A 26,501-nucleotide genomic window follows, 5' to 3' on the forward strand; every position below is an offset into this window, starting at 1 on the left:
GTGGGCTGAATGATAGCCCCCAAAGATATTCCCACACTAACTTCTGGGTCCTTTATGAATGTTTTCTTACACGGCAAAGGCTCGTTTACAGATGTGATTATTAACTTAATCACCACCACTAGTCATTGGAAAGGTAAGATTATCCTGGATTGTCTGAGTAGGCTCTAAATGTAATTACTAATAATGTCCTTATAAGAGGGAGGCAGAGGAAGATTTTACTACAGAAGAAGGCCATGTGATGACAGAAATAGAAGCAGTGTTAGAGACAGAGATGTTACTCAGCTGGCTTTAAAGGGAGAAGACAGAGCCTCTAAGAGCCGGGAAATATGGTTAGCCTCCAGAAATTAGAAAAGGCAAGAAAACATTCTCTCCTGGAAGAAACCAGTTTTGCTGACACCTTGAAATTAGCCCCATAAAAGTCATTTCAGATTTCTGGCACCCAGAATTGTAAAAGATAAATTTATGTTGGTTTAAGCTGCCAACTTTGAGGTAATTCAGTATGACCTCATCTGAACTTGATTACTTCTGCCAAGACCCTATTTCCAAATAAGGTCACACATTCACAGGTACTGAAGGTTAGGACTTGAACATATCTTTTTGGGGCCACAGTTCAACCCATACACTTGTAAAGAGAGAGAGAGAGATAGAGATAGAGATAGAGATAGAGATAGATAGATAGAGAGAGAGAGAGAGAGAGAGAGAATTCATTTAAGTAGTTTTAGATTTTGATCTTTGGGAACTTTTCATTTATTTCCGGGATTGTGATTAACTCACTCAAATTACAAAATTCTTGCTGGATTTGGGATTTCAGGAAACCCCAGAGGAAATAGGGAGGGAGGATGGGTGGGTTATTTTGAGGATCATGAGTTTGGTATGAACCAGAGAACATCCCACAACATATACATGTATTATAGCACATCACTTTTATAAAGTTAGTGAGCAAAACTAAGCAATTTATTTTTGCGCACACATATATAAAATATGTGTGTGTGTGTGTGGTATTTTTATACACTCTGAAGAAAAGCAGAAAGTTGGGGCCGGGAGGGAAGGAGGACAGTCGGGATCCTAGGGGGAGGATTCCGCGGTATGATGGGTGGCACGGTGTTTGTTTACTGTTAGCTTCCATTATTTACTATCTTTTATATATAAGAAAACAGCAGGGATCAATTATGCTCTATTGTAAAACTGTGTCTATATAACACACTTTTTGAAATGGCATAGCGACGGTAGCAAATATGCGCTGAGAATGAGCTTCCAGCACTAAGGCCAGAGGAACGACAATGGGAAGGACACCCACAGCTTCTCCAAACCCCCTTTTCCAGGGGTTCCTTGGAAAAGCTGACAGGTGGCAGAGTATGGGGTAAACTCACGTTAGTTAAGAAACCGTGACTATAAGCCAAACCAATGGACATGAACACCAGGGGGGTGAGGGCATGAGGGAGGGTGTGGGTGGGTTGGCGGGGGGGGGGGGGGGGGATTGATGGAGGGATGAGGACACATATGTAATTCCTTAATCAATAAATACATTTTTTTTAAAAGAAACCGTGAATAAAAGGACTTCGAAACTCAAACACCAAAACATCAGGAGACTCACGGCGCGAGCCAAAGCATCCCGAGCACCGCAGTTCCCACGCGGGTTCTCACCTCCCCGGTGAAATCTCGCGAGAGGCCGCGTCTGCGCAGAGGCCTTTGCCCACTTCCAAAAGGACGGCCCCGGCGCCCCGAGCTGACGGGCGGCGCATGTCCGGAAGTTACGTCACTCGGCGAGGTAGCGCGCCCCTACCCGCGGGAGCGTTTCCGCCATTTTTGAAAATCGGGAGTTCCCGGAGCTCAGGGTAGCCGCCGCCGCGATGGCAGCCTTTGCCCTGGAACCCCAGGCCACCACGTTGGGTAAGTGAAGAGCGGCCCTTCCTCGCCGGCCCCGCGATCCGCGCCGCCGGCCGGGACCCGCGCGGAACCGAAAGGCTGGAGTCACCGGGCTCTCGCCTGTGCCGGTTTATGTCTCGAAGGGGGGAGCCCTCGGACCGCCCGCCTTGTGCCCCCTTCACGGCAGCCCGCCCGGCGTGCAGGTACCGGAGACCCCCGCCCCCCGCGTCCCGGACGGGATGCGGGGATTGTCAGCGGGAAGGGACCTGCCCGCCTGCACGTGGGCGGGGTGGGCGGTGCCCCGGAGGCTGGTTGCCAAGCACCGCGCTCCGGTCGCCTGGGCTTGTTCCTGCTCCATTTCATCCCGCTCCGGGCCGCTGGCCGGAGGAATCTGTTTTATTCAAGGAAGTTTGAGTCGTGCAACGTTAATAAACCAGAGGATGGCATCCTTCGAGGTGTTGACCTTAATAATAAAGGAAGCCCGGAGTGCGCGCCTTACTCCCAGCCTTCATCTTGGGAAAGGGGCCAAGTGTGGTTAGGTCTTTTCCTCAAGTCAATCCAGTAATGAATTTTTAAAAAATGCATTCCCATTGCTGAACTATGTCGTTAAAAAACCCCAAACAAACCAAAAAAAAAAACAAAACAGGATGTCGACTTTTTGTCTGCTGAGTTCTGGGACTTGGGAGACTTGTGGACATTTTAAAAATAAACCGTTTACTATAGAGATCTTTTCGAAAATTAGGTTACAAACTTTCTGAGTTTGGGAAGAGAGCAAGCGTGTTGTGTTATCTGTAGAGTGAGTTTTTGTGGGAGTGTTTTGTTTGCTTTTTTGTTTTAGATTGAAATGGTATGTAATGCTTTGCATGTCATTACAAAATAAGTTTGTTTTTTTTTAGAATAGAGTATCGTGAACTGTGTTAGTATTAGTCATAAACTAAATGCATAATGTCAGTGCAGATACGCACTGTGCTACATTTAAATTTATGTACAGCCGAAACCGGTTTGGCTCAGTGGATAGAGCGTCAGCTTGCGGTCTGAAAGGTCCCCGGTTCGATTCCGATCAAGGGCATGTTACCTTGGTTGCGGGCACATCCCCAGTGGGGGGTGTGCAAGAGGCAACTGATTGATGATTCTCATCCATGTTTCTAACTCTCTATCCTCTCCCTTCCTCTCTATAAAAAATCAATAAAATATATTTTTAAAAATTATGTACAGATATTGGCCTAGGTTATTTGTGTTTTGCGTTGTTAGAGATCAGAAAACTGCTCATTTCTAGTTCTATAGTTTTCTGCTAAAAAAAAAATTTAGACATTAGATGATGATAAAGGTTCAAGTCCACATACTGCAGATATTCTAGGTGAGGAATAAACGTTTTCCCAGAACCTAATGGTATATTAAATGTAAGCGTTGTGCCCTAGCTTGTTTGCCTCAGTGGGTAGGGCGTCATCCTGCGGACTGAAGGGTCCCGGGTTCAAGTCTGGTCAAGGGCACATGCCCTGGTTGTGGGCTCCATCCTCAATGTGGGGCGTGCAGCTGGAGGCAGCCGATCAATGATTATCTCTCATCATTGATGTTTCTATCTATCAATTCCTCTCTGAAATCAATAAAAATATTATTTTAAAAATAAGCGTTATTCAACCAGCAGTGCTACTGAATAAGATGACAGTATTTATTTTAGCAATACAGACTGTGAAATGGAAGCTAGCTCTCTTTAAGTGAAATCTAGCCTGAAGGGTGGTTAGTGACAGTCTGATAGAGTTCTTTTTGCCCTTACTACTGTATCACCATACATATCCAAATAATATCAGAACTTTTTTTGACTTGTTACAATTGCTATATATTTTTTCTTCTGTTAAATATATTTTTTTTCTTTTGTTAAAGAAGGTAGATGGCGCTACCTAAAACTTTTATTACTGAATATCTGTTCAGAAAATGCTTTTGGTTTGACTTTAGTGTTTTTTCTTTGGAAATATGTAATTATATCAGAGTAACATAGTAACTAGCACTTGAAAATAATTACAATGTAATTAATAGTTCTTTCTGCAGTATTTGCTTTTTCTTTTCCCTGAATTACTTTGTCTTTTTCCTCTTTTATGCACTTGCATTGGTAATATCTAGGTCTATTATAACAAGATATGAGGAAGCATAAACGTGACAGCATTTGGATAGCAAGAAACACATTTTTGAGGCTGTTTAGAAGTTAAGTAATAGTTAATAAAGATCATATAAGTAACATTCAAAACGTTTACTATTTCTAATTGCTATGAATCACATTTAGGCTTGTCACATTCAGGCTTTAGTTGAAAATTAAATTTTCATTAGCAGAAATTGCATATTCTACATTTATACATTTGTCATTCAGTTTTGGCTATTATAAAATACTGTTATAATAATAACTAATATTTGCTGAACATTTGCTATATATTCAGTACTGGGTCAAGTGCTTTACTTGCTATAATTCTAATCAAAATCTGTGAGTGGGAGATACGATTTGCCCATTTTGCTGAGACACTTGAACGCAGATCTCTGGCTCCAGAGCCCATGTTTTTCTTACTGTGCTATTTGCTTTAAAATGAGAGTAAGTGAATAATAAAACCTAACCTGTAAACTGTGAAAACTAATTTTAAAATGATGATTGTGAAGTATCTGTTCTCTTTTTAAATTGGATTTATATCAGGAATACTTATTGATTATTCATAATTTTAAAGTACATTATTTTTAAAAATAAAAACATTCCTTTCCAAATATCTTAAATATGTTTCTTAATTGGGATGCTAATCATTACTATTATTTCATATGTGCTCTAATGTATACATGATTATACTTTTATTACAAAAAATATTTGCAGTTTTTGTGTGTAAGGAAGAAAAAATGGGACATAGAGTAAGCTAAATGTTGTATTTGGTTTGTGTAAGTAACTTGTGTATCTTGTCCTTGTTTTGGTTGTTGCATAGTAGCCGACCAGAAATGGAAAGTTTTCCTGTATGTATTAGGGTTTTTAAAAATATATATTTGGAATGTGCCTTCAATAAACATTTTGCTTTAAAAAAACTAAACTCTTAAATTTAAAAATAAGTGTTGACTCTTAAACCTGTGAAATGTTAATGAAAACAGTTGTCAAAGATTAATATTGTTAATACAAAATATTCAGAGTTTTCTCTAAGAATAATTTTATTGGTTTTTAAAACAAATTCAACTATGGTTTTTATAGTAATTAATAATATTGATTAAATTTTCAAACTTATGCTAGATCCTTGATCTTTTTGTTAGCTATTTTAACCTTAAAGTCCTTATTTCTGATTCATTTAGGATCTGAACCAATGATGCTGGGTTCACCTACATCTCCAAAACCAGGGGTTAATGCCCAGTTCTTACCTGGGTTTTTAATGGGGGATTTGCCAGCGCCAGTGACTCCACAGCCTCGATCAATTAGTGGCCCTGCAGTAGGAGTAATGGAAATGAGATCACCTTTAATTGCAGGTAGGTAAATTGCCTAAATTAGTTTCATAGTAACATCAGTATATACACTAGAGTTTTAAAAAGAGTAATGGTGCAACATTCACTTTTGTCAACCCATTTATTAATTTAAAGCATTAAGTAATAGCTCTACTTTTTAATATAAGGTTCTAAGAATAGAGGTGTAAGCAGTATAAACTACAGTAGCCCCGCCGAAACCGGTTTGGCTCAATGGATAGAGCGTCGGCTTGGGGACTGAAGGGTCCCAGGTTCGATTCCGGTCAAGGGCATGTACCTTGGTTGCGGGCATATCCCCAGTAGGGGGTGTGCAAGAGGCAGCTGATCGATTACTCTCTCTCATCGATGTTTCTAACTCTCTATCTCTCTCCCTTCCTCTCTGTACAAAATCAATAAAAAATAAATTTAAAAAATAAATAAATAATAAACTACAGTAGCCCCTACCCTTATCCTCAGGGGTTAAGTTCCAAGACCCCAGTGGATGCCTGAAACCCCAGATATACTATGTTTTTTTCCTATGCAAACATACCTATGATAAAGTTTATAAATCAAGTAAAGAGATTAACAATAACACAATAAAAAGAACAAGTCTAATATGCTGCATGTGGTTTTCTCTCTCAAAATACCTTATTAACTGTGTACAGCTGGGATACATTGGACAAAGGGATGTTTCATGTTTCAGTTTGGATGATGTGAGATTTTATCATGTTACTCAGGATGCAATTTAAAACTTACAAATTGCTTATTTTTATAATTTTTCATTTAATATTTCCAGACTGCAGGTAATTAAAAGTGCAGGTATCAAAATCTCAGTAAAGGAGGGATCACTGTATTATAATTCTAAGAACCACCCATTAAAAAACATTTTATCCAATCTAAGATACCATTATTTTACATACCACTAAGAAAAAAAACAAATATGATAAGAAGCCAAGGCAAATTTTTTTATCAATCATCCCTTTTTTAGATATGGTAAAGTATGTATGTGTGGGTAGGAGGGGAATATGGTTATTTAACTTCAGCTGAATTCAACTTAATTAATCTTAAATATAATAGCAAATATTCAGTCAAACCAAGTATAATTTGAAAATTGGTAAATATGAATTCTACTTCTAGTCAGAATTATTTAAAGTTCTTATTTATAGTATGTTTAATGAAAGTATTTATTTCACAAACTGGGAAAGCTTTTTACACAGGCTATTTAAATCGTCAGCATAAAACGATATATATATATATATATTTTTTTTTAATATACCTTGTTTCCCCAAAAATAAGACATCCTCCGGAAAATAAGACCTACTTACAGGTTTCCTTCTGAGTGAAATATAAGGCATCCCCCCGAAAATAAGGCCCCCCTAGGCTAAACATGAGAGATTTGGTCCACTGATTCTGAAAGAAATGGAGTCACAAGAAATTCACCAGGAAATTCAGGAATTGGATTGTTATGATGATGTTCCAGAAAATGATGACATGATTGTCATTGAATAAATGAGTAAATTCTTGATACTGTAGGATTCACAGTTTGTCTGGTTTGTGTTGACAACTACCGTACTACCGTACCCTATACAGGTAATAAATTTCCTTTATTTTCATTTAACAATAAATGTGTACTGTATTCTTCTTCAGATAGGGAAAATAAGACCTAGCACATCTTTGGGAGCAAAAATTAATATAAGACACTGTCTTATTTTCGGGGAAACAGAGTATTTCATTGATTTTTTTTACAGAGAGGAAGAGAGAGGGAAAGGGAGTTAGAAACATCGATGAGCTGCCTCCTGCACACCCTCCACTGGGGATGTGCCCACAACCAATGTACATGCCCTTGACTGGAATCGAACCTGGGATCTTCCAGTCCGCAGGTCGACGCTCTATTCACTGAGCCAAACCGGTTTCGGCAGCATAAAACGATATTAACTAAGTACCAGTTATATCTTTTACAGGATGCCTTTAACAAAGAAATATTTTAAAAGATAACTGACATTTAATGATTGAATTCCAAACGTGAGATAATATTCTTTTAGTAAATATTTAAAGATAAGCTCTTCTTACTTTAATTGTCTTTAAAGTATTATTTTGTTTAAAGTGGTTATATTATTTATATATATGTAAAAGAGCAGAGGGAATTATAAATTATATTTGAAGTGATTAACTTAAAAACATTCTGGACAGATTTTGGGGTGGTTGTTTTTTTGGTATATATTTTTCAAATGTATTAATATTGTAGCTACCATATAGTGAGTACTTATGAGCTAGGAAATATGCTAAGTACTTATTTATTTTTTTTCTTTTATCAAACTTGAGGGGTAGGTAGTATCTCAATTTTTCAAGAGGAAACTGAGGCTAAATGCAATAAAGAAATTGCTGACGCTCACATGTTACTAAGTGACAGCAGGAGGTTGAAGTCCAGGTCAGTCCTGTTCTGAAGCCTGGAGTTTAAACGGCTTATGCTATACTGCTCAGGCTCAGGCATCAGTCTCACAGAGGAAATGGGCTGCTTCACTGTTTGCCATTGCTGTTCTCTGACTTATAAAGACATTTTTATTCTCTCAAAATTGGTTCTTTTTAAAATATCTTTATTGTGTACTTAAATCATTTTTTACTATGAGAAACATGAATGGGATCTGTTTAATTCTGACAAATTCCACATTATGGGATAATATTTAATCAAGACTGTACAGATGGAGTTAATACCTACTTTCAAATAAAAAATAGGATCAAGTTTTGTGTTGAAATGCTAAATAAGGATTTTCTAGGGAAAGCAAAAGCTTCATGTATTTACTAAAAACTAAAATTTCTATTTACTTATTCTGGAACCTTTTATTCGAAGTGCAGTCTGTGGATCACCAGCATTGCATCAGTAGGAGCTTATTAGAAATTCATAATCTCAGGCTCCACCCCACAAATTCTGAAACAGAATCTGAATTTTAACAAGATCTCCTGGTGACTTTCATGTGTATTAAAGTTTGAGAAGCACTAGGAGACAAGAATTTAAGTCAGTACTTTATTTATTTATTTATTTATTTATTTATTTATTTAATATATTTTATTGATTTTTGTACAGAGAGGGAGGGAGAGAGAGAGTTAGAAACATCAATGAGAGAGAGTCATCGATCAGCTGCCTCTTGCACACCCCCTACCGGGGATATGCCCGCAACCAAGGTACATGCCCTTGACCGGAATCGAACCCGGGGCCCTTTAGTCCCCAAGCCGATGCTCTATCCATTGAGTCAAACCGGTCCCGGCTAAGTCAGTACTTTAAAAAAATTTTTTTTAAATCTTATTTCTTAGCAAGCTGCTCCTGAGCAATTTCTGCAAAGCAACTCCCTGTCTCTCAGTTTCCTCAGTTGTTAAATAGCAATCATTATTAAGTCACAGGATTGTGGTCAGGAGAATTAAGTTAAATAGTAATGGCAGGGGTTTGGCTCAGTGGTAGAGCGTCGGTCTGTGGACTGAAAGGTCCCAGGTTCGATTCCGGTGAAGGGCATGTACCTTGATTGCGGGCACATCCTCAGTAGGGGGTGTGCAGGAGGCAGCTGGTCGATGTTTCTTTCTCATCGACGTTTCTAGCTCTCTATCCCTCTCTCCTCCTCTCTGTAAAAAAATCAATAAAATATATTTTTTTAAAAATAGTAATGGCAGTATGATTATTATTATTTTTTTAATCATATCAGAAAGATGGAAGGCTTCTTTGTTTTTTCACCTGACTATATTTTTTGTACATTGTAGGTGGGTCACCACCGCAACCAGTTGTACCAGCTCATAAAGATAAAAGTGGAGCTCCACCAGTTAGAAGTATATATGATGACATTTCTAGTCCAGGACTTGGGTCAACACCTTTAACCTCAAGAAGACAGGTAATACACATACCCTCACGCATATCCACAATTGATAATTTCATGTTTTTAGGTGGCTCTACCATTAAGCTCAATAATTTGAAATTTTCTGAGTCTGTTGTAGTGTAACTTCGTTGCACAGAATAAGCATTAAGGACATTTATCATAGAATCTACTTAAATTGTGTTTATCATGAAATGCACTTAAGAATGTAATAGAACTCCAGATTATTTTTTCGTGTAGGTAGTTCTGAGGTTTTTATAGGAATGCCTTTATTCGCCTGTCCATGTCCCAGCGTACTTAATATACATGTAGAAATGTTTATGGTTTAAGTCATTCCAATTTTTTAAAAAGTTTAATATTTATACATAATTCTGCGAAAGAAAAAGTAAAGATTCAGCGTTTTATCCAGATGTAAAGATTTGAAATCTTTGTTTTAGGAATTATTTTATTAGTATAAGACCACTATCCTTTTAGAGCTTTGTTTTTTTTTTGTGTGTGTTTTTTTTTTAAATATATTTTATTGATTTTGTACAGAGAGGAAGGGAGAGAGATAGAGAGTTAGAAACATTGATGAGAGAGAGTCATCGATCAGCTGCCTCTTGCATACCCCCCACTGGGAATATGCCCGCAACCAAGGTACATGCCCTTGACCGGAATCGAACCTGGGTCCCTTCAGTCCCCAAGCCAACGTAGAGCTTTGTTTTTTATTTAACTATTTTACTAAAAAACACTGCCTCCTACATATTTATGAGCTAACTAGTGGCCTGGTACATGAAATTTGTGCATGGCGGGGAGGTTCCCTCAGCCCAGCCTGCAGCCTTTCCAATCAGGGACCCTTTGGGGGATATCTGACCATTGGTTTAGGCCTGATCCAACAGGTCGGACATCCTTCTCACAACCTGAGACTACTAACTCCTAACTACTCACCTGCCTGCCTTCCTGATCTCGCCCCAAATTGCCCTCCCTGGCCGGCTTGATCCCCCCTAAGGGTCTCTGCCTCGGCCCTCACCACCATGGCTTTGGAAGGAAGTCTGACATCTGGAAGATGGCCGTTCGACCTGGTCTAATTAGCATATTACTTTTTATTAGTATAGATAGATTATATAGGATAGGATTGCTTAAATGGGGGTGGGGGAGCCTTTTACATCAGGAGGAGATGCTTATATGGCTTATTATATATGAAAAGTAGTATTCCAGACTTAACAAATCTGGAATATTCTGTTTTGGGATATTTTTCTAAAGATTGGTAAGTATGATGTTCAGTTTGGTTTGAGAACCACTGGCTTAAAGTTTATGATTTCATTGCTCCTCTGACAATACATGAAAAGAAAGGTAGTTTATAGTAATTGCTATGTTTAAAAGGCTATGGATCGTAATTTGTAGAGAATGTTTTTAACTTGAAAGTTGGTTAGAATATTATAATTAGGTTAAAACCCAAATTAGATTTGCCTCCTGAGACTTTGCTCAGCCTCTCTCTAATTATAAAAAATGTTGTTATTACGAATTGGACAGTACATTTTGTATCTCTCCTAACGTTCTTTCAACATTTGGTTCTCAATGCTAGGTGATAAAAACTGGTTGCTAGATTTAAGATTTCCTTAGTTCAAGCAGAATCTGTTTTTTTAAAAGTATGTATAGCACCAGTTTGTCTCAGTGATAGAGCATTGACCCACAGACTGAACGGTCAAGGGCACGTATCTGTACTGTACCTCCGTTGCAGGCTTGATCCCCAGCCCTGGTTGGGATGCGTATAGAAGGCAACCACTCGATGTGTCTCTCTCACATAGATGTTTCTGTCTCTCCCTCACCTTTCCACTCTCTCTAAAAATCAATGGAAAAATATCCCCAGGTGAGAATTAAAAAAAAAATCTGTGTATATTTACTTCTAGAGACTCTTGTCATTCTTGATTTGGTATTGTTGTTTTATTGAGTTTTTACAGAAAGGAAGAGAGAGGATAGAAAGCTAGAAACATCTATCAGCTGCCTCTTGCACACCCCCTACTGAGGATGTGCCCGCAACCAAGGTACATGCCCTTGACCGAAATCGAACCTGAGACCTTTCAGTCCGCAGGCTGAGGCTCTATCCACTGAGCCAAACCGGTTTCGGCTGTTGTCTTTGTTTATAGAAGGACTTTTCTCACATTTAAAAGAACTACTATTGATCACTTTGTAACTGTCTACCAGTAGCAGCAAAGGTATGCTGTCTTGTGTAGACTGATTTGAACCTATAATACTTCATGGTCTGTGCTTGTTTAAAAATAAAATTTTGCGCCAAAACCGGTTTGGCTCAGTGGATAGAGCCTCGGTCTGTGGACTGAAAGGTCCCAGATTCGATTCCAGTCAAGGGCATGTACCTGGGCTGTGGGCACATCCCTGGTGGGGGTTGTACAGGAGGCATCTGATCGATGTTTCTCTCTCATGGATGTTTCTCGCTCTCTCTCTCTCCCTTCCTCTCTGTAATAAACCAATAAAACATATTTAAATAAATAAATAAAAATAAAATTTTGCCATCTTTTTGTTTTTCTATGTGAGCTCGGTGATTTGAAGAATTACCATTACCTGTGTTAGTTCAATTATTGTACCTTAGCAACTAAAACCAAATAGCAGTGTTACTTCCTATTAAAAATAGTATCTTTTTCCCACATGTGGCTTTACTTAATTTAAACAAATGGTATGATAATGGTCTAGCATATTTTCAATTAATACTGCTCAACTGAAAGAAAAAGTTAGGGAGTACTGTTTGATAGTGAGCTAGTTACAGGCATCTCCAGGAAGTTAGATGTTCAGTTGTCTATTGAATGAAGCCCTTTAGCGCTAATTGTGTGTATGTTATGGTTAGAACTTTGCATTTTTACCTTAACACTTTCTTCTGTTTTTATGTAGCCAAACTTATCAGTAATGCAGAGTCCTCTTGTTGGAGTTATGTCAACTCCTGGAACAGGTAAGCAGTGCCTTTTAACACCAAACACCATTCTCCACTTTTTTGAATGAAGATAATATAAGACCTTGATTGATAATTGCCAAATTTATTTCTATTATATTTCAAACTTGGAGACTTTTTCAAATGTAAGTAATTTCTTTCAGAAAGGAAATACTTTGTATATTGATTCTTCTATGAATTAAAAGGTAAGATGTGAATTATATTCAAAATATTAATAATTTAAAAATATACTTGATAATGTCTCCTAAGTAAACAAAAACTATAATAAAAAAGGCCATTGGGCCGAAGCCGGTTTGGCTCAGTGGTAGAGCGTCGGTCTGTGGACTGAAAGGTCCCAGGTTCGATTCTGGGCAAGGGCATGTACATTGGTTGTGGGCACATCCCTGATAGGGGGTGTGCAAGAGGCAGCTGGTCGATGTTTCTCTCTCATCGACATTTCTAGCTCTATTTCTCTCCCTTCCTCTCTGTAAAAAATCAATAAAATATATTTTTTTTAAAAAAAAAAAGGCCATTGGAATTGGGAAGAAAAAGAATATATAAAAAAGTGACTAATAAAAGGTTTTTTGAGAGATATTAATGATATTTATAAATCTGTCATTAACTACTTAACAGCCACTGGTTATACCTAGTTTTTTGTTTTTTTGTTTAAGATTAATGGTATTTTTTATCACAACAACATCATCATTAGCACAACTCTTCTTACATACTCATATATTTATAGCCTATCTATAATGTTCATTCAGCAAATAATTGAGCACGTGATTATGTACCAAGTCCTGCGAAACTGAACAAAATAGATAATCCTTGCCTTTATAGAGCTTACATTTATTTATAGAATTTACATTTATAAATAAAATAAGTAAACAGTTTGCTAGAAGGTAATACATTTTATGGAGGACAATTACCGTATTTTTCGGACCATAAGACGCACCGGACCATAAGACGCACCAGTTTTTAGAGAAGGGAAATGAAGAAAAAAAGATTCTGAAACAAATAGTGTCCTAAAATATTTTATGTGCATTAAAACCCAACATCACAGTCATAAACACATGTAATCAACCCTGTAAAGTAAACAGCAGCATTTAGAACCATTTTAGAGCCGGGCAAGCACACAGAGACCACACAGAGCCGGGCAAGTAAAAAAACTTTTTTTTTACAGTATATGTGTAGGCTATATTTGGACCATAAGACGCAGGGACTTTTCCCCCCCACTTCTGGGGGGGGGTGAAAGTGCGTCTTATGGTCCGAAAAATACGGTAATCAGTAAAGGGGAATAGGGAGTGAGTTTACAGTTTTTAATAGGATGGTATTTTAATTTTCTATTGTTGCCATAAAAATGGCCATAAACTTAAAGGTGGCTTAAATAATACAGATTGATTATTTTACAGTTCTGGAGGTGAGAAGTCTGAAATGGGTCTCTATGGGCTAAAGTTAAGGCAATCATAGGCTGTGTTAATTTATGGAGGCTCTAGGGGAGAATCTGTTTTCTTGACTTTTCCATCTTCTACAGGCTGCCCACATTTCTTTGCTTATGGCCCCCTGCCTCCATTTCAAAATTGGCATCTCTCTGATCATTCCTCCTAGTCACGTCTCCCTCTTGCTTTTAAGGACCCCTGTGAATACTTAGGGCCATTCTGGATAATCCAGGTAATCTCCCTATTTTAAGGGCACTGATTAACAGCCTAATTCCATCTGCAGCCTAATGCTCCTTTGCATATAATGTATTCCCAGGTTCCAGGGATAAGGATGACACTTGAGGGTAGGGCATTATTCTGCTTTCTATAGATAGGGGTAAATAAACATTTGGTCGAAATCCTGAACTTAAGTAAGGGAGGCAGGGAAAAGTGTCACAGACAGGAAATAACAAGCACAAAGGCCCTGAAGTGGGAGTGTGCCGGTGTTAACAAAAGAACAAGGAGGCTAGTGTGAAATGAACTGGGTAGGGGAGAGAATAGTAGGAAATGAGGTTACAGAGGTAATGGAGGCTGATGTTACAGACCTTGAAGGTCATTGTAATAACTGGTTTTTACTTAGAAAAGGCGGAAAACAAATAGAATGAGACTGCTGCTGTGCTGAGAATAGCCTTTGGGGTAAGGGCAAGAGTTGAAGCAAGGAGACCAGATAGAAGGCTACTGCATTAATTCAGGTGAGGGATGATGGTGGCTTAGATATAAAGGAGGCAGGCCCTGGCCAGTGTGGCTCAGTTGGTTGGAGTGTTGCCCCATGCACACTCCAAGCAACAGGTCAAGAGGCCATGGTTTGATTCCTGGTCTGGGCACATGCCTAGGTTGTGGGCTTGATCCCCAGTAGGAGATGTGCAGTTGGCAGTTGATTGATGTCTCTCTTCCTCTCTCTAAAATCAATAAAAACACTTAAAAAAAAAAAAGAATTTAAAATGAACCAAATCAACAATTAACACAAAATGTAATAAACACCCAGGTAAAACATTATGTCAGAATGCATGACAAAAGCAGTATCCAAATACATATTTTGGTTAACCAGTTTGTGAATACTTACTGGCAGTGTCCTTAAAGTCCAGATTTCTATTTCCAGTTTGTTCAAAGCTACTTAGGCTTTTTCTGTTATGCTCCTTTACTCACAGCCCGATTCCAAAGCCACTTCCACATTCTTGGTTGTTACAACAGTACCCCACTTGTGCCAATATATGTATTTTAAATTGCTGCCATGACAAATTACACAAGCCTTTGACTTAAACCAATACACATTTATTATTGTGTTTCTATAGGTCAGATGTCTAGACACAATTTGGTTCTTTCTTTAGAGCTCACGTGTCAATAGGGCTATATTCCTTTCTGGAAGCTCTGGGGATGAGCTGCCGCCGGACTCATTCAGGGTATTGGCCCAGTGCAGTTTCATGTGGTGGTGGGACTGGGGTCCCTGGTTTTTGCTGGCTGTCACCTGCAGGTTCTCAGCTTCTCGGTGCTGTGTTCATTCCTTGGCTCGTGACTCCCCTTCCATCTTTAAAGATAGCAAGTGGTAGATAAATCTTTTTGTGTGCTTGGTATCTCTGACCTTTCTTGTTAGATCTTTGACTTGACTTTTCTACCAGCTGCTGCTAATTCTTGATTTTCGGTTTTCAATATTGCTATATTTAAGGTGATTGGAGATGTTACATCTTATCTCTCCCACATTATCTCAATACAATTATATCAAACTTTATTCCTTTTATATTATTTTTATATCCTTATGACTAAAAGCATTGTCAGTGCTGATTCAAGTATTATAATTTATCCTTTCTGTAAAACTTTTTTTTTTAGTTAATTGTCTTTTTCCCCATTTGTCTAATTTTCTATGTGCCATTTGCTCCCTTTTTTTTTTTTTAAGCAAATGTTCTTTTGCTGTTATATATCTCTGTCTTTTTTTAAATGTTCATATTGTCAACACATTTTTAAATTTGTTTTAAACTGAGAACATCTCATAGCCTCTTTTGGCTATTTTCTGTTTCAGCATGGTGTACAGCTATCATCCTAAGTCTTGCTTTAGCAAATTTCTAGAGTTTAGCTTTTTTCTAGATAACATGCATTCTTCTTAGTTTATTTCTAAAAATAATGTTTTGATGAAGAACATATTTGAGTAGCTTTCTAGGAAAGCTTGCATGGGAAGTGAAATTTAAGACCTCATTTCTGAAATCCTTTTTCTGTCTATACTAGATTGCTAACTTGGCTAGGAATAGTATTTTACATCAGAATTTTGGAGGTATCATTCCATTGTCTTCTAGCTTCTAGTATTCTATAGAAGTTATGTGCAGTGTGGATTCCTGAGTCTTTGTATGTGGCCTGGTTTTCAAAAATGTAAGATCTCTGTAGTTAGTGTTCCCAATTTCACAAATATGCCTTGATTTATTTTAGAGTGATTTTACCTTGGTTTATTTTACAGTGATTTTACCTTGGGCTTTTCTATTTGTTCTGCTCGGGAATTAACAGATTCTTTAATAGTTCTGGGAAACTTCCTGTACAGTGTGATAATTGCTCCCTCTGTTTTCTTGAACTTCCTTCTAATTATGAGCACTGTAGATTTTTTTTAATTTTCTACTTTTTCTCCCTTTATCTTTTTATGTATATTCTACGTTCTAAGAGCTGTTCTCAATCTGTTTCCAGCTCTTATAAAAATATTTTGTCATTTTAATTCCCACAAACCTTTTCTGTTGTTGATTTTTAATGTACTTAAAAATATAGCATCCTATTCTTGTTTCATAGATGTAATAACTTACCAGTGAGATTAACTTACCAGTGGTCTTTTTTATTCCTGCTCAAATTGTCTATTTTCTTCTAGTTCTTTTTCCCACCTCTTATCTTTCTTGGTGAAGGCATATTTATTGAATGAATCACTAAAAAGTTACTTGGAATTAATATATTTGTTGGCATCAACATTGGCAGGGCGGGGCTGAGAGGCTGTTTATCTCTTATTGGGCTTCACTGTAAGGGGATTAGACAGATTTTTATTTTATTTTAATTTTTTAAAAAATATATATTTTATTGATATTTTACAGAGAGGAAGGGAGAGAGATAGAGAGCTAGAAACGTCAATGAGAGAGAAACATTGACCAGCTGCCTCCTGCACACCCCCTACCGGGGATGTGCCCGCAACCAATGCACATGCCCTTGACCGGAATCAAACCCGGGACCTTTCAGTCCACAGACCGATGCTCTACCATTGAGCCAAACCGGTTTCGGCTTATTTTAATTTTTATTATTTTTTATTGATTTCAGAGGGGAAGGGAGAGGGAGAGATAGATAGAGACATCAGTGATGAGAAAGAATCATCGATTGGCTGCCTCCTAAACACCCCACACTGGGGATCGAGCCCAAATCGAACCCAGGACCCCTCAATCTGCAGGCCAGTGCTCTATCCATTGAGCCAAACTGGCTAGGGCAGTTAATTAGATTTTTGTTGGAAGATTGTTATTTTATTCTAGAGCCTCCTTTCCAACTGCTACTGCATTACAAAAAATAATGCATATGCCCTTGACTGAAAACTTAGTTTTCAGTCAAGGGCATATGCTCAGGTTGCAGGCTCCATCCCCAGTAGGGGACATGCAGAAGGCAGCCAGTCAGTGATTCTCATCATTGATATTTCTCTCTCTTCCTTTCTCTCTGAAATCAATAATATATATATATATATACATATATATATATATATATATGTATGTATATATATACACATTAAATAAGTAAATAAATAATCTGTTTCATACAAACATAAATTACCTTTTTAAAAATAAAATAATTTTTCTACAAGAAAAGATTTTCATGAGAAGAGTGACATTGTTTTATGTTTATCAAATCTTTTATATATATATATTATTGATTTTTTTTTTTTTTTAAACAAAGAGGAAGGGAGAGGGATAGAGAGCTAGAAACATCGATGAGCTGGAAACATCGACCGGTTGCCTCCTGCACACCCCCCACCAGGGATGTGCCTGCAACCAATGTACATGCCCTTGACCGGAATCCAACCTGGGACCTTTCAGTCTGCAGACCGACGCTCTATCCACTGAGCCAAACCGGTTTCGGCTCAAATCTTAACATCTTACTTAAAATACAACTGAATTCTCGTATCTGCTTCTGTATTCTATCTGAATTGATTGAACCACATCAAATAGATTTTAGAAAAGTCCAGTGTATTCTCATGAGTAGGTTGGCATGTTGGACATGTAGACACTCATTAGTTGGTATCTGTCATTGAAGGATAAGAAAAGAATCAGACATTTTAGATGGAAATGACATGAACAAAAGAAAACCGCATTCGCATCTTAGGAGTTAGGGTAGGGACCATTTAGTGGCATAGTGGAAAAATAAGGGTAGAACTTTATAGTGGAGACCTGGGCATTTGGATTTTGTTCTGTGGGTAATGAGTTGTTTCTGAATATTCCTTTTTTTTTTTTTTAATATATTTTTATTGATTTCAGAGAGGAAGGAAGAGGGAGAGAGAGAAAAACATCAATGATGAGAGAGAGTCATTGATTGGCTGCCTTCTACACGACCCCACTGGGGATCAAGCCCACAACCCAGGCATGTGCCCTTGACCGGAATTGGACCTGGGACCCTTCAGTCCACAGGCTGATGCTCTATCCACTGAGCCAAACTGGGTAGGGCATTCCTGAATATTCTTAAGGCAAAGGTGCCATGAGGAAAGGTTTGGAAGATGAACCCGACAGAAGTCTTTGAAATTGACTGAAGATTCTTCTGGTGTAGGCTTAACCAAGGATTAATAAAACATTTGGAAAATCATAAGTTATTCTTACTTATTAATGACTACTCAAATTGTATGGTAGTATAAAATTATCATTTCAGAACAGTTGTGTATTTTAAATTATTTAGGCAATTGCCAATTTTTAATAAATTTTTTGCCTTTAAAACTAAAAGCTTTGATTTAAAAATAACCAAAATGTTTATATTGGTAACTAACTTACTAAATATATTAATGTAGGGCAGAGTATGTTTAGCCCAGCAAACATTGGTCAGCCACGAAAGACAACATTGTCTCCTGCGCAGCTGGATCCTTTTTATACCCAAGGAGATTCTCTGACTTCTGAAGATCACCTCGATGACACATGGGTAACTGTGTTCGGGTAAGGTTTCTGGATCATTTACCGTTAAAAAAATGATAGCTCCTTGTCAGCATTTTTTACTGAGTTTTCTCAAATATACAAAAAATTAAAAGAATTGCACAGCAGACACTCATATACCCACCACCTAGATTCTGCGCTTAACACTTTGCTACATTTATTTTTGTTGGTGCATTTCAGATTAAGTTGCATACATCAGTACAGATCACCCTGACACTTCACCATGTTTATTATTATCTAGTGTTTAGATTATTTCTCTTCTGTGTATTTTCTGGACATTGGAGCAGGGTTGCTCCGTTAGACTTAGGAAGCTCCTTTTTATCTTTCTGGTTAGTGACTGTTTCTCTGCTTGATAGTGGACTTAACCAGTTTGGAACTGACAAATTTATGTCACAAGTATACATATACTTTCTAGTCATAGAATATTGAATATTAATAGAAATTGTGCCTGGCACATCTAGATGCATTTTGAATAGATTTTTTAAAATTTATATTTATTATTTAAAGTATTACAGATATTTTGTTTTTTTCCCATTGACCCCTCTTCACCTGCACCCTCCCCACCCCCAGGCCTTCGCCACACGTTGTTTCTGTGGGTTATGCATATCTGTATATCTATATCTATAACTATATCTATATATCTATATCTTATCTATCTCTCTATATATAGATATAGATATCTCCCTCTCTCTCTCTCTCTCTCTCACACACACACACACACACACAACACACACACACGACCCTTGTAAAATAAATTATATACAGAACTGCAATTTTATAATTTTATTCAGAGGGCTGTGATAGTGGTATTGAGAGAATTTCAGAGGTTTCAGGGAAGGAATCTGGAGATACAGTAGAATGGCTGAGTCAAAACTAATCTTAACATTTGTTTTGGGCAATGGGCAGTGATAGATTTAGCTGAGGGGGAAATGTGATGATCATGGATTTCCTGTGGTTCCAGACCAGCGATTTTCAGCTGGTGTGCCACAGGAATTTTTAAAGCACGCAATGCCTGACTAGTCGGGCACTGACCTCTTTTCCGTTATTTTGTCAAATAAAAAAAATGACAATGGCCAGTACAGTAGCCATCCATTGTGAATCAAATTTATGCCTGTTGGGTTTTTGGTTGGTTTTTTTGTTGTTGTTGTTTTTTGTCAGATCAGCAGAAGACATATATCTTGGTGTGCCGTAGAATTTTAGTAGTTTATGTGTGCCATGAGGAGAAAAAGGTTGAAAGTTACTGTTCTAGACAGTTGGAAGGAATTTATTTTGAAACACTTTTAAGTGTGGTGACTTGCATTCATATTTATTGTCGGACAATTCTCTTTTTCAGGTTTCCTCAGGCATCTGCTTCCTATATATTATTACAATTTGCACAATATGGGAATATCTTAAAACATGTGGTAAGGCTTAATTCTTTTTCAGTTCAAGATTTAGGCTGAGGACAGATATGCCATGACTAGAGGGAAACTTTGCTACTTAATTTTGTTTGCTCCTACTTTTTTTTTGAGTTTTCATGGAATATATATGTTAGAATCTAAAAGGCTGGAAATTGTATAATATTTGTAAAAAACAGAAAATAAGCCAGAGAACTAGAATTTCAGGCTTCTCTCCAACCCTTTTCTTAATTAGTTTATAGACTTTTAAAAACATAAGTTATGCTAAATATTATATTACTGTTTTCCAAATTGAGCTTGTTTTATTTAGAGATAAAGGAAAAAAGAGGCGTTCTTGACTTACAGAGTTCTTAAGGCTTTTTCGCTTATAGAGAGCTTTAAAAAAAAAATCCTTATCCAAGGATATGTGTGTTTTTTTTAATTAATTCATTTTAAAAAATATATATTGTATTGATTTTTTATAGAGAGGAAGGGAGAGGCAGAGAGAGTTAGAAACATCAATGGAAGAAAAACCTCGACCAGCTGCCTCCTGCACACCCCCCACTGGGAATGTACCTGCAACCAAGGTACATGCCCGTGACTGGAATCGAACCCGGGACCCTTCAGTCCGAGGGCCGATGCTCTATCCACTGAGCCAAACCGGTTACGGCTAATTAGTTAGTTTTTGGTGTTTTTGTTTTTTTTAAATTTTTTACAGAGAGGAAGGGAGAGGGATAGAGAGCTAGAAATATCAATAAAAGAGAAACATCGACCTACTGGGGATGTGCCCGAAACCAATGTATATGCCCTTGACAGGAATCGAACCTGGGACCTTTCAGTCCACGGATGGATGCTCTATCCACTGAGCAAAACCGGTTTCGGCAATTAGTTAGTTTTTTGGTGGTTGTTTTTTTTTAGAGAAAGATAAAGAGAAGCATCAGTTGGTTGCCTCCGTATGGTCCTGACCAGGAATTCAAAACCTTTTGGTGTACAGGACGATGCTCCAGCCACTGGCCAGGGCTTTGTTAGTGTTATCTTAGCCTTGCACAAGTTATAAATAACAATTTTTTTCTATTACTAGATATTGATTTACTTAACTTATATACAAAATCAGGTGATGAATACAGTTTTAAAATTTCTATAGCCAGTATTGATAAGACCTTTTTACTAGAAACCATTATCTTTTGAGAATTACTTTATTTTCAGATAATAATTTGTCACATATTCTATATATTAGAGACTTGAGAGCTAGATAGAGATTATTGAAATTGTTTAATGGGATTTATGTTGAGTCCAACTATATAGCCTTTTATAGTGCATCAAATAAAAAATGGAAGCAGATTTATCTTCATATATTTCTATTTTCTAATGTAATTCATTGAGTTTAGATTTTATATATTTTACATTTTAAGAGACAGCTTTATTCTTTGCAGATGTCCAACACTGGAAATTGGATGCATATTCATTATCAATCTAAACTGCAGGCTCGGAAAGCCTTAAGCAAAGATGGGAAGATTTTTGGCGAGTCCATCATGATTGGTGTAAAACCTTGTATAGATAAAGTAAGCTATTGCTGATGTAAGGGAAATGCCTTAATCCACAAGAAAAGCACAAATCTAAGTATTGACATTGGTGGTTATGTCACTTTGCTTCAGCAGGCCTCTTTTTCTTAGTTTGTAAACTGTGACTATGTTATTGTACTTTTTTCTTGGTAAGCCAAATATGTTTAGCACAAGACTTTAAAATTTAGAGGTAATCCACCCTAACTATTTCATTTTAAAGATAAAGATGAGTTGAAGAGGACTTAAGTAATTTATCCAGAGTTGTTAAAGGTGAGGCCTAGATTTTACTCTAGGTCTCTTAACTTCTAACCCAGTCTCTGGCTTATGCAAAGCAGCATCAAATTATTTAATTACTTTAAAGGAATAGTGCTATTTCAGAATTAAATACTTCACATGAGGGTTAATTTAAATGGTGGAAGCTTTTTATTTCTATTTTAAAATATTTAAAATTTATATATTTCTTTACTTTATAAAACAATACTGAGTACAACTTAGTTTTCTTTGTGACATTAAAGTCATCCTGATTCTTCTTTTTTTAATAAAATACATGTTTATTGATTTCAGAGAGGAAAGGAGTAGGAGAGAGAGAGATAGAAACATCAATGATTGGCTGCCTCCTGCATGCTCCCCACTGGGGATCGACCCCGCAACCTGGGCATGTGCCCTTGACTGGATTCGAACCTGGCACCCCTCAGTCCACAGACCAACACTGTCCACTGAGCCAAACCGGTTAGGGCCTGATCATTCTTTAAGTAAATAAATGGGAAATGTACTACCTCCTAGAGACTGCTTGGAGATTATATACACACTAATGCACAAAGTAAACATGGTTCTTGGTGCTCATAGTCTAGGATCACTGGTACCAGATGTTTGCAGAGGATAGATGAGAATTTGGGGTTATAGGTACTAAATGGCATTGGACTTTAATTTTCCCTTCCCCCAGATTTCCCCAAAGCCTTTTTGTCTTCTTCTTACTGATTTTCCATAGTGTTTGTTAGGAGATTCTTACTCTTATGAATCTGTATCGTCTTGAGGATGTTTGAAGTCATTGGAGTTAAATTTCTGGCTGAACATTAGATCTCAAATGCTAGCCAAAAAGCATACATTGTTTAATCAAGCCAAAAATTATTTAAAATATTACTTAGATCAAATAGAGTATATCTTTTAATAAAGTTTTCTTTGTAAGTAGGATGTAATAATGTATTATGTTTATAACCAGAGAAGTTCCTTATCTTTGTTCCTCTAGAGTGTTATGGAAAACAGTGACAGGAATGCTGTATCATCTTCATCTCTAGCCTTTACACCACCAATCAAGACCTTAGGAACACCATCCCAGCCTGGAAGTACTCCTAGGATATCCACCATGAGGCCTCTTGCTACTGCATACAAAGCTTCTACTAGTGACTATCAGGTATTTTAAGGGTTGGATAAAAAGAATGTACTTTAAAGGTTGAAGTGCTTGCTTAGCATGTTTGACTTTTTCATTGGATTGATTTGTATGCCATTAAATATTTCCCACTGAAGTGATTGACTTGATGAAACCTATAAACTTTACATTTTTTCATTTCCTATTTTAAAAATTAGAATTTTGGTCAATTGGAAACTTACCTTGAATTTTTTTTTTTAATTCTTTGCTATTTTAAAAAACATTTTAATAGTCTAATTTGTGGGGGTTTTTTCTAAGTTATTTTGGCATATGTGAACCTTTCTGGCATGAGGGAATATTAAAAAACCTATTAAATTGATAGTTAAATCTGATGGTATCACAATTGAAGAGCCTTCAGTTCTGTTGGAATAGAAAACATTGACCAGTTTTCATTTCAAATTTTCTCATTTTAAAAATGTTTGAAGGGTAAATTTATTTATATTCATTGAAGAATGGTAGGAGTATTATGACTCATCTCAGTATGTTATTGTCCCCTAATTAATAAGGCAGGAGTTCTGAACTTGCCTAGCAACAGACCTGGGTTCTAAAACAGCAAATAAAAAAGTTGTCAATTTAGTCTTTTGACTTTCTCTTGAAATTTGGAGATCATTCTTGAACTAGTGACATTTTTTCCCTTTAGTTTCTTCTTTTTTTTAAACCAATATTTTAAAGTCCTCATCTCTAGTAACTTTTGTGTTTCTCCAGTTTTCTAATTTAAGTAGTAGCTGTAATTTGCTTTGCCAAAGGAATAAGATTTTACCGTTCTTAAAAATGTAAAGGCCCTAACTGGTTTGGCTCAGTGGATAGAGCGTCGGCCTGCGGACTTAAGGGTCCCAAATTTGATTCCAGTCAAGGGCATGTACCTTAGTTGCGGGCACATCCCCAGTAAGGAGTGTGCAGGAGGCAGCTGATCGATGTTTCTTCCTCATCAGTGTTTCCAACTCTCTATCTCTCTCCCTTCCTCTCTGTAAAAAAGCATTAAAATATATTTTAAAAACAAAACATAAGGACGTCTTAACCAAAGCTATGTTTTAACCTTTAAATATACAGCTCATTTCTACAAATGCATTTTAATGTTCGGCTCTTTTAAATTAACCATTAACTCTAGAATTAATTATGATATTGAAGAAAACATAATCTTAACAATTGTGTTTTTTCAAAATAGGTCATTTCTGACAGACAGACGCCAAAAAAAGATGAAAGTCTTGTATCCAAAGCAATGGAGTACATGTTTGGCTGGTAGTATACTGAGAGCTGAGAACTCAGCCAACTGCAAAGGAAGAGGCTGCTGCACTGAAACATAGGGCACCGCCGGTTTGTCTTCGGTTAGTTATATAACCGCTCTCGGCAGTGTTGGACAGCTATCTCATACTTCTTTTAGAAGTCTTTCTCTTTAAGGACACAGCATATTTGTAGCTCCCACTTTAAGAGATGCTTGAGACATGTTTTAAAGAAACAAAAAAAAACTCTGTAAATAGGATTTTGTGTTTTCTGTGGTAATGCATGTGTAAACACAAAATGTTCAACATTGGTAACTAAATTATATAATTGAGTGCATTGAGGCTTTGTAGTCATGAGTTGGTGGGTGAATTTCATGAAGGGGAACTGTACAGCTGCTTCTAACAAGACACAAAGATTGTTAACAGTTTGAATTATGGCCTTTTAATTTAGATAGTATTTAATATTTTAATTATCCTTGTTTGTATATGTCTTATCGTGGATTGTCATCTTTCCGTATTCTTAAACCAAAACAGTCTTTTAAAAGACCTTCTAATGTTCTTGATAATAAACTTTGCCAATTATATGTATCAAATGTTTTTGAAAGAATGATTTATTATTACAAAACATTTTAAGTGCCTGCTGAAATAGAGCAAATCTGTCATGAACGGTTACATACCCATAATCCAGCTTTAGTAACCACCAGTATGTTGTCATACTTTTTTTCTCTACCTCTTTTATTTTGTTGAAAGCATATCTCAAATGTGATGTCAGTTAATCTATTCTAAATATTTGAGGCTATATCAAAAAAGAACATTGCTATATCAAAAAAGAACATTTCCATATGTGATTACAATGCCAGTATTATACCTACAGAATTAATCATGATTTTTTAATATCTAATATCCAATTTGTTTAAAATGTTCCCAGTTGACTTAAATGTACTTACAGTTGGTGTACACATGTATTTGGTTGTTTAGTCTTCGGAGAATCTTGAAATCTAAATCAGTCCCCTTACCCCCAAACACACAGCAACTTGTTGAAGGAACCATGTGTGAGTTTCCTGTAGCGCCTCATGGACTGAATTTGGTTGTTTTCTTGCTTAACTTGTTCATTATCTATCCTATATCCTACAAGCATGTCAAACTTGCGGCAGACGAGTTTCACATGCTTGCCAGAAGTTAGATCTAGAGAGGATTAATTAGATTATGGGGTGGTTTTTGTCTGTTTGTTTGTTTTTCAGCAAGGGTATTTCACATTAGTATGGTGTACTGTCAGATGAAATCAAGAGGCACCTAATTCTGATATTCCCCCTTTTAATGATGCTCAGGTTGGTCACTGGCCACATGGCAGAAGAAGCCTTACACCTTCATTGGAAAGTCCCCTGTCATGTTTTTACATCATTTTTTTAAAGCATGCATTAATGACACATGTGTAAATCAGTTATTCCACTAAGGTTTGGAAGGATGATTTTTCCAAATATATCATTCCCTATGTATTTATCATTTGGAATTCTTCTATATAGAGGAACTTTGATCCATCCATGAATGGCACTATTTGTCTATCATGGAATACATATGTGACAGATGGTAGGATAAATATTTAGTCCTTTCTCTTTATTAGTTTTCAGAGTAATTTTTGGTGCCCTAGCAACCTCCATTGGTGTCCATTGGTAATTAAAAATTTTCTCCTTTTCATTATCACTGTGAGCTTGGGACTTTTTTTTTTTCTTAATTTACCGTTTCAGTCATCATTCATTTGTTCAGATTATCCCCTTTGGCTGGTGAGAACCTCATCAAGGTGGTTGTTAAAGGGAGTTTTTAATTGAAATATATTTCACCATATTACATGTGTCTAGGTAATCTGCATCTTTATTTTTTTTTAAATATATATTTTATTGATTTTGAATAGAGAGGAAGGGAGAGAGAGAGAGAGAGAGTTAGAAACATCGATGAGAGAGAGTCATCGATCAGCTGCCTCTTGCACGTCCCCTACTGGGGATATGCCCGAAACCAAGGTACATGCCCTTGACCGGAATCGAACCCGGGTCCCTTCAGTCCCCAAGCCGACGCTCTATCCATTGAGCCAAACCGGTTTCGGCGTGCATCTTTAATACAGCTTTATAAACTAAAATAACACATTGTATGGAAGGTTTTGATATGCTTTTTAAATCCCAGGCAAACTACCATTGAAGACTTGTTTAGTTCTCTGAG

The 26,501-nt window shown here is 37.0% G+C and overlaps 1 protein-coding gene across 1 annotated transcript; it reads left to right on the forward strand.

Annotated features, from left to right (window-relative positions):
* Window positions 1-1,813: 1,813 nt before the first annotated feature.
* NUP35 (nucleoporin 35) lies at window positions 1,814-26,148 on the forward strand. The gene is made up of 9 exons (XM_084892628.1): window positions 1,814-1,890; window positions 5,176-5,346; window positions 9,067-9,194; window positions 12,060-12,117; window positions 18,568-18,709; window positions 20,040-20,109; window positions 21,516-21,644; window positions 22,891-23,055; window positions 24,236-26,148. Exons 1-9 carry the CDS (start codon window positions 1,851-1,853, stop codon window positions 24,311-24,313), a joined length of 981 nt encoding a protein of 326 aa, XP_084748754.1. The 5' UTR covers window positions 1,814-1,850; the 3' UTR covers window positions 24,314-26,148.
* Window positions 26,149-26,501: the final 353 nt, after the last annotated feature.

The sequence above is a fragment of the Pipistrellus hanaki genome, assembly GCF_964339955.1.
Source record: "Pipistrellus hanaki genome assembly, chromosome: 8".
Taxonomy (NCBI): Eukaryota; Metazoa; Chordata; class Mammalia; order Chiroptera; family Vespertilionidae; genus Pipistrellus; species Pipistrellus hanaki.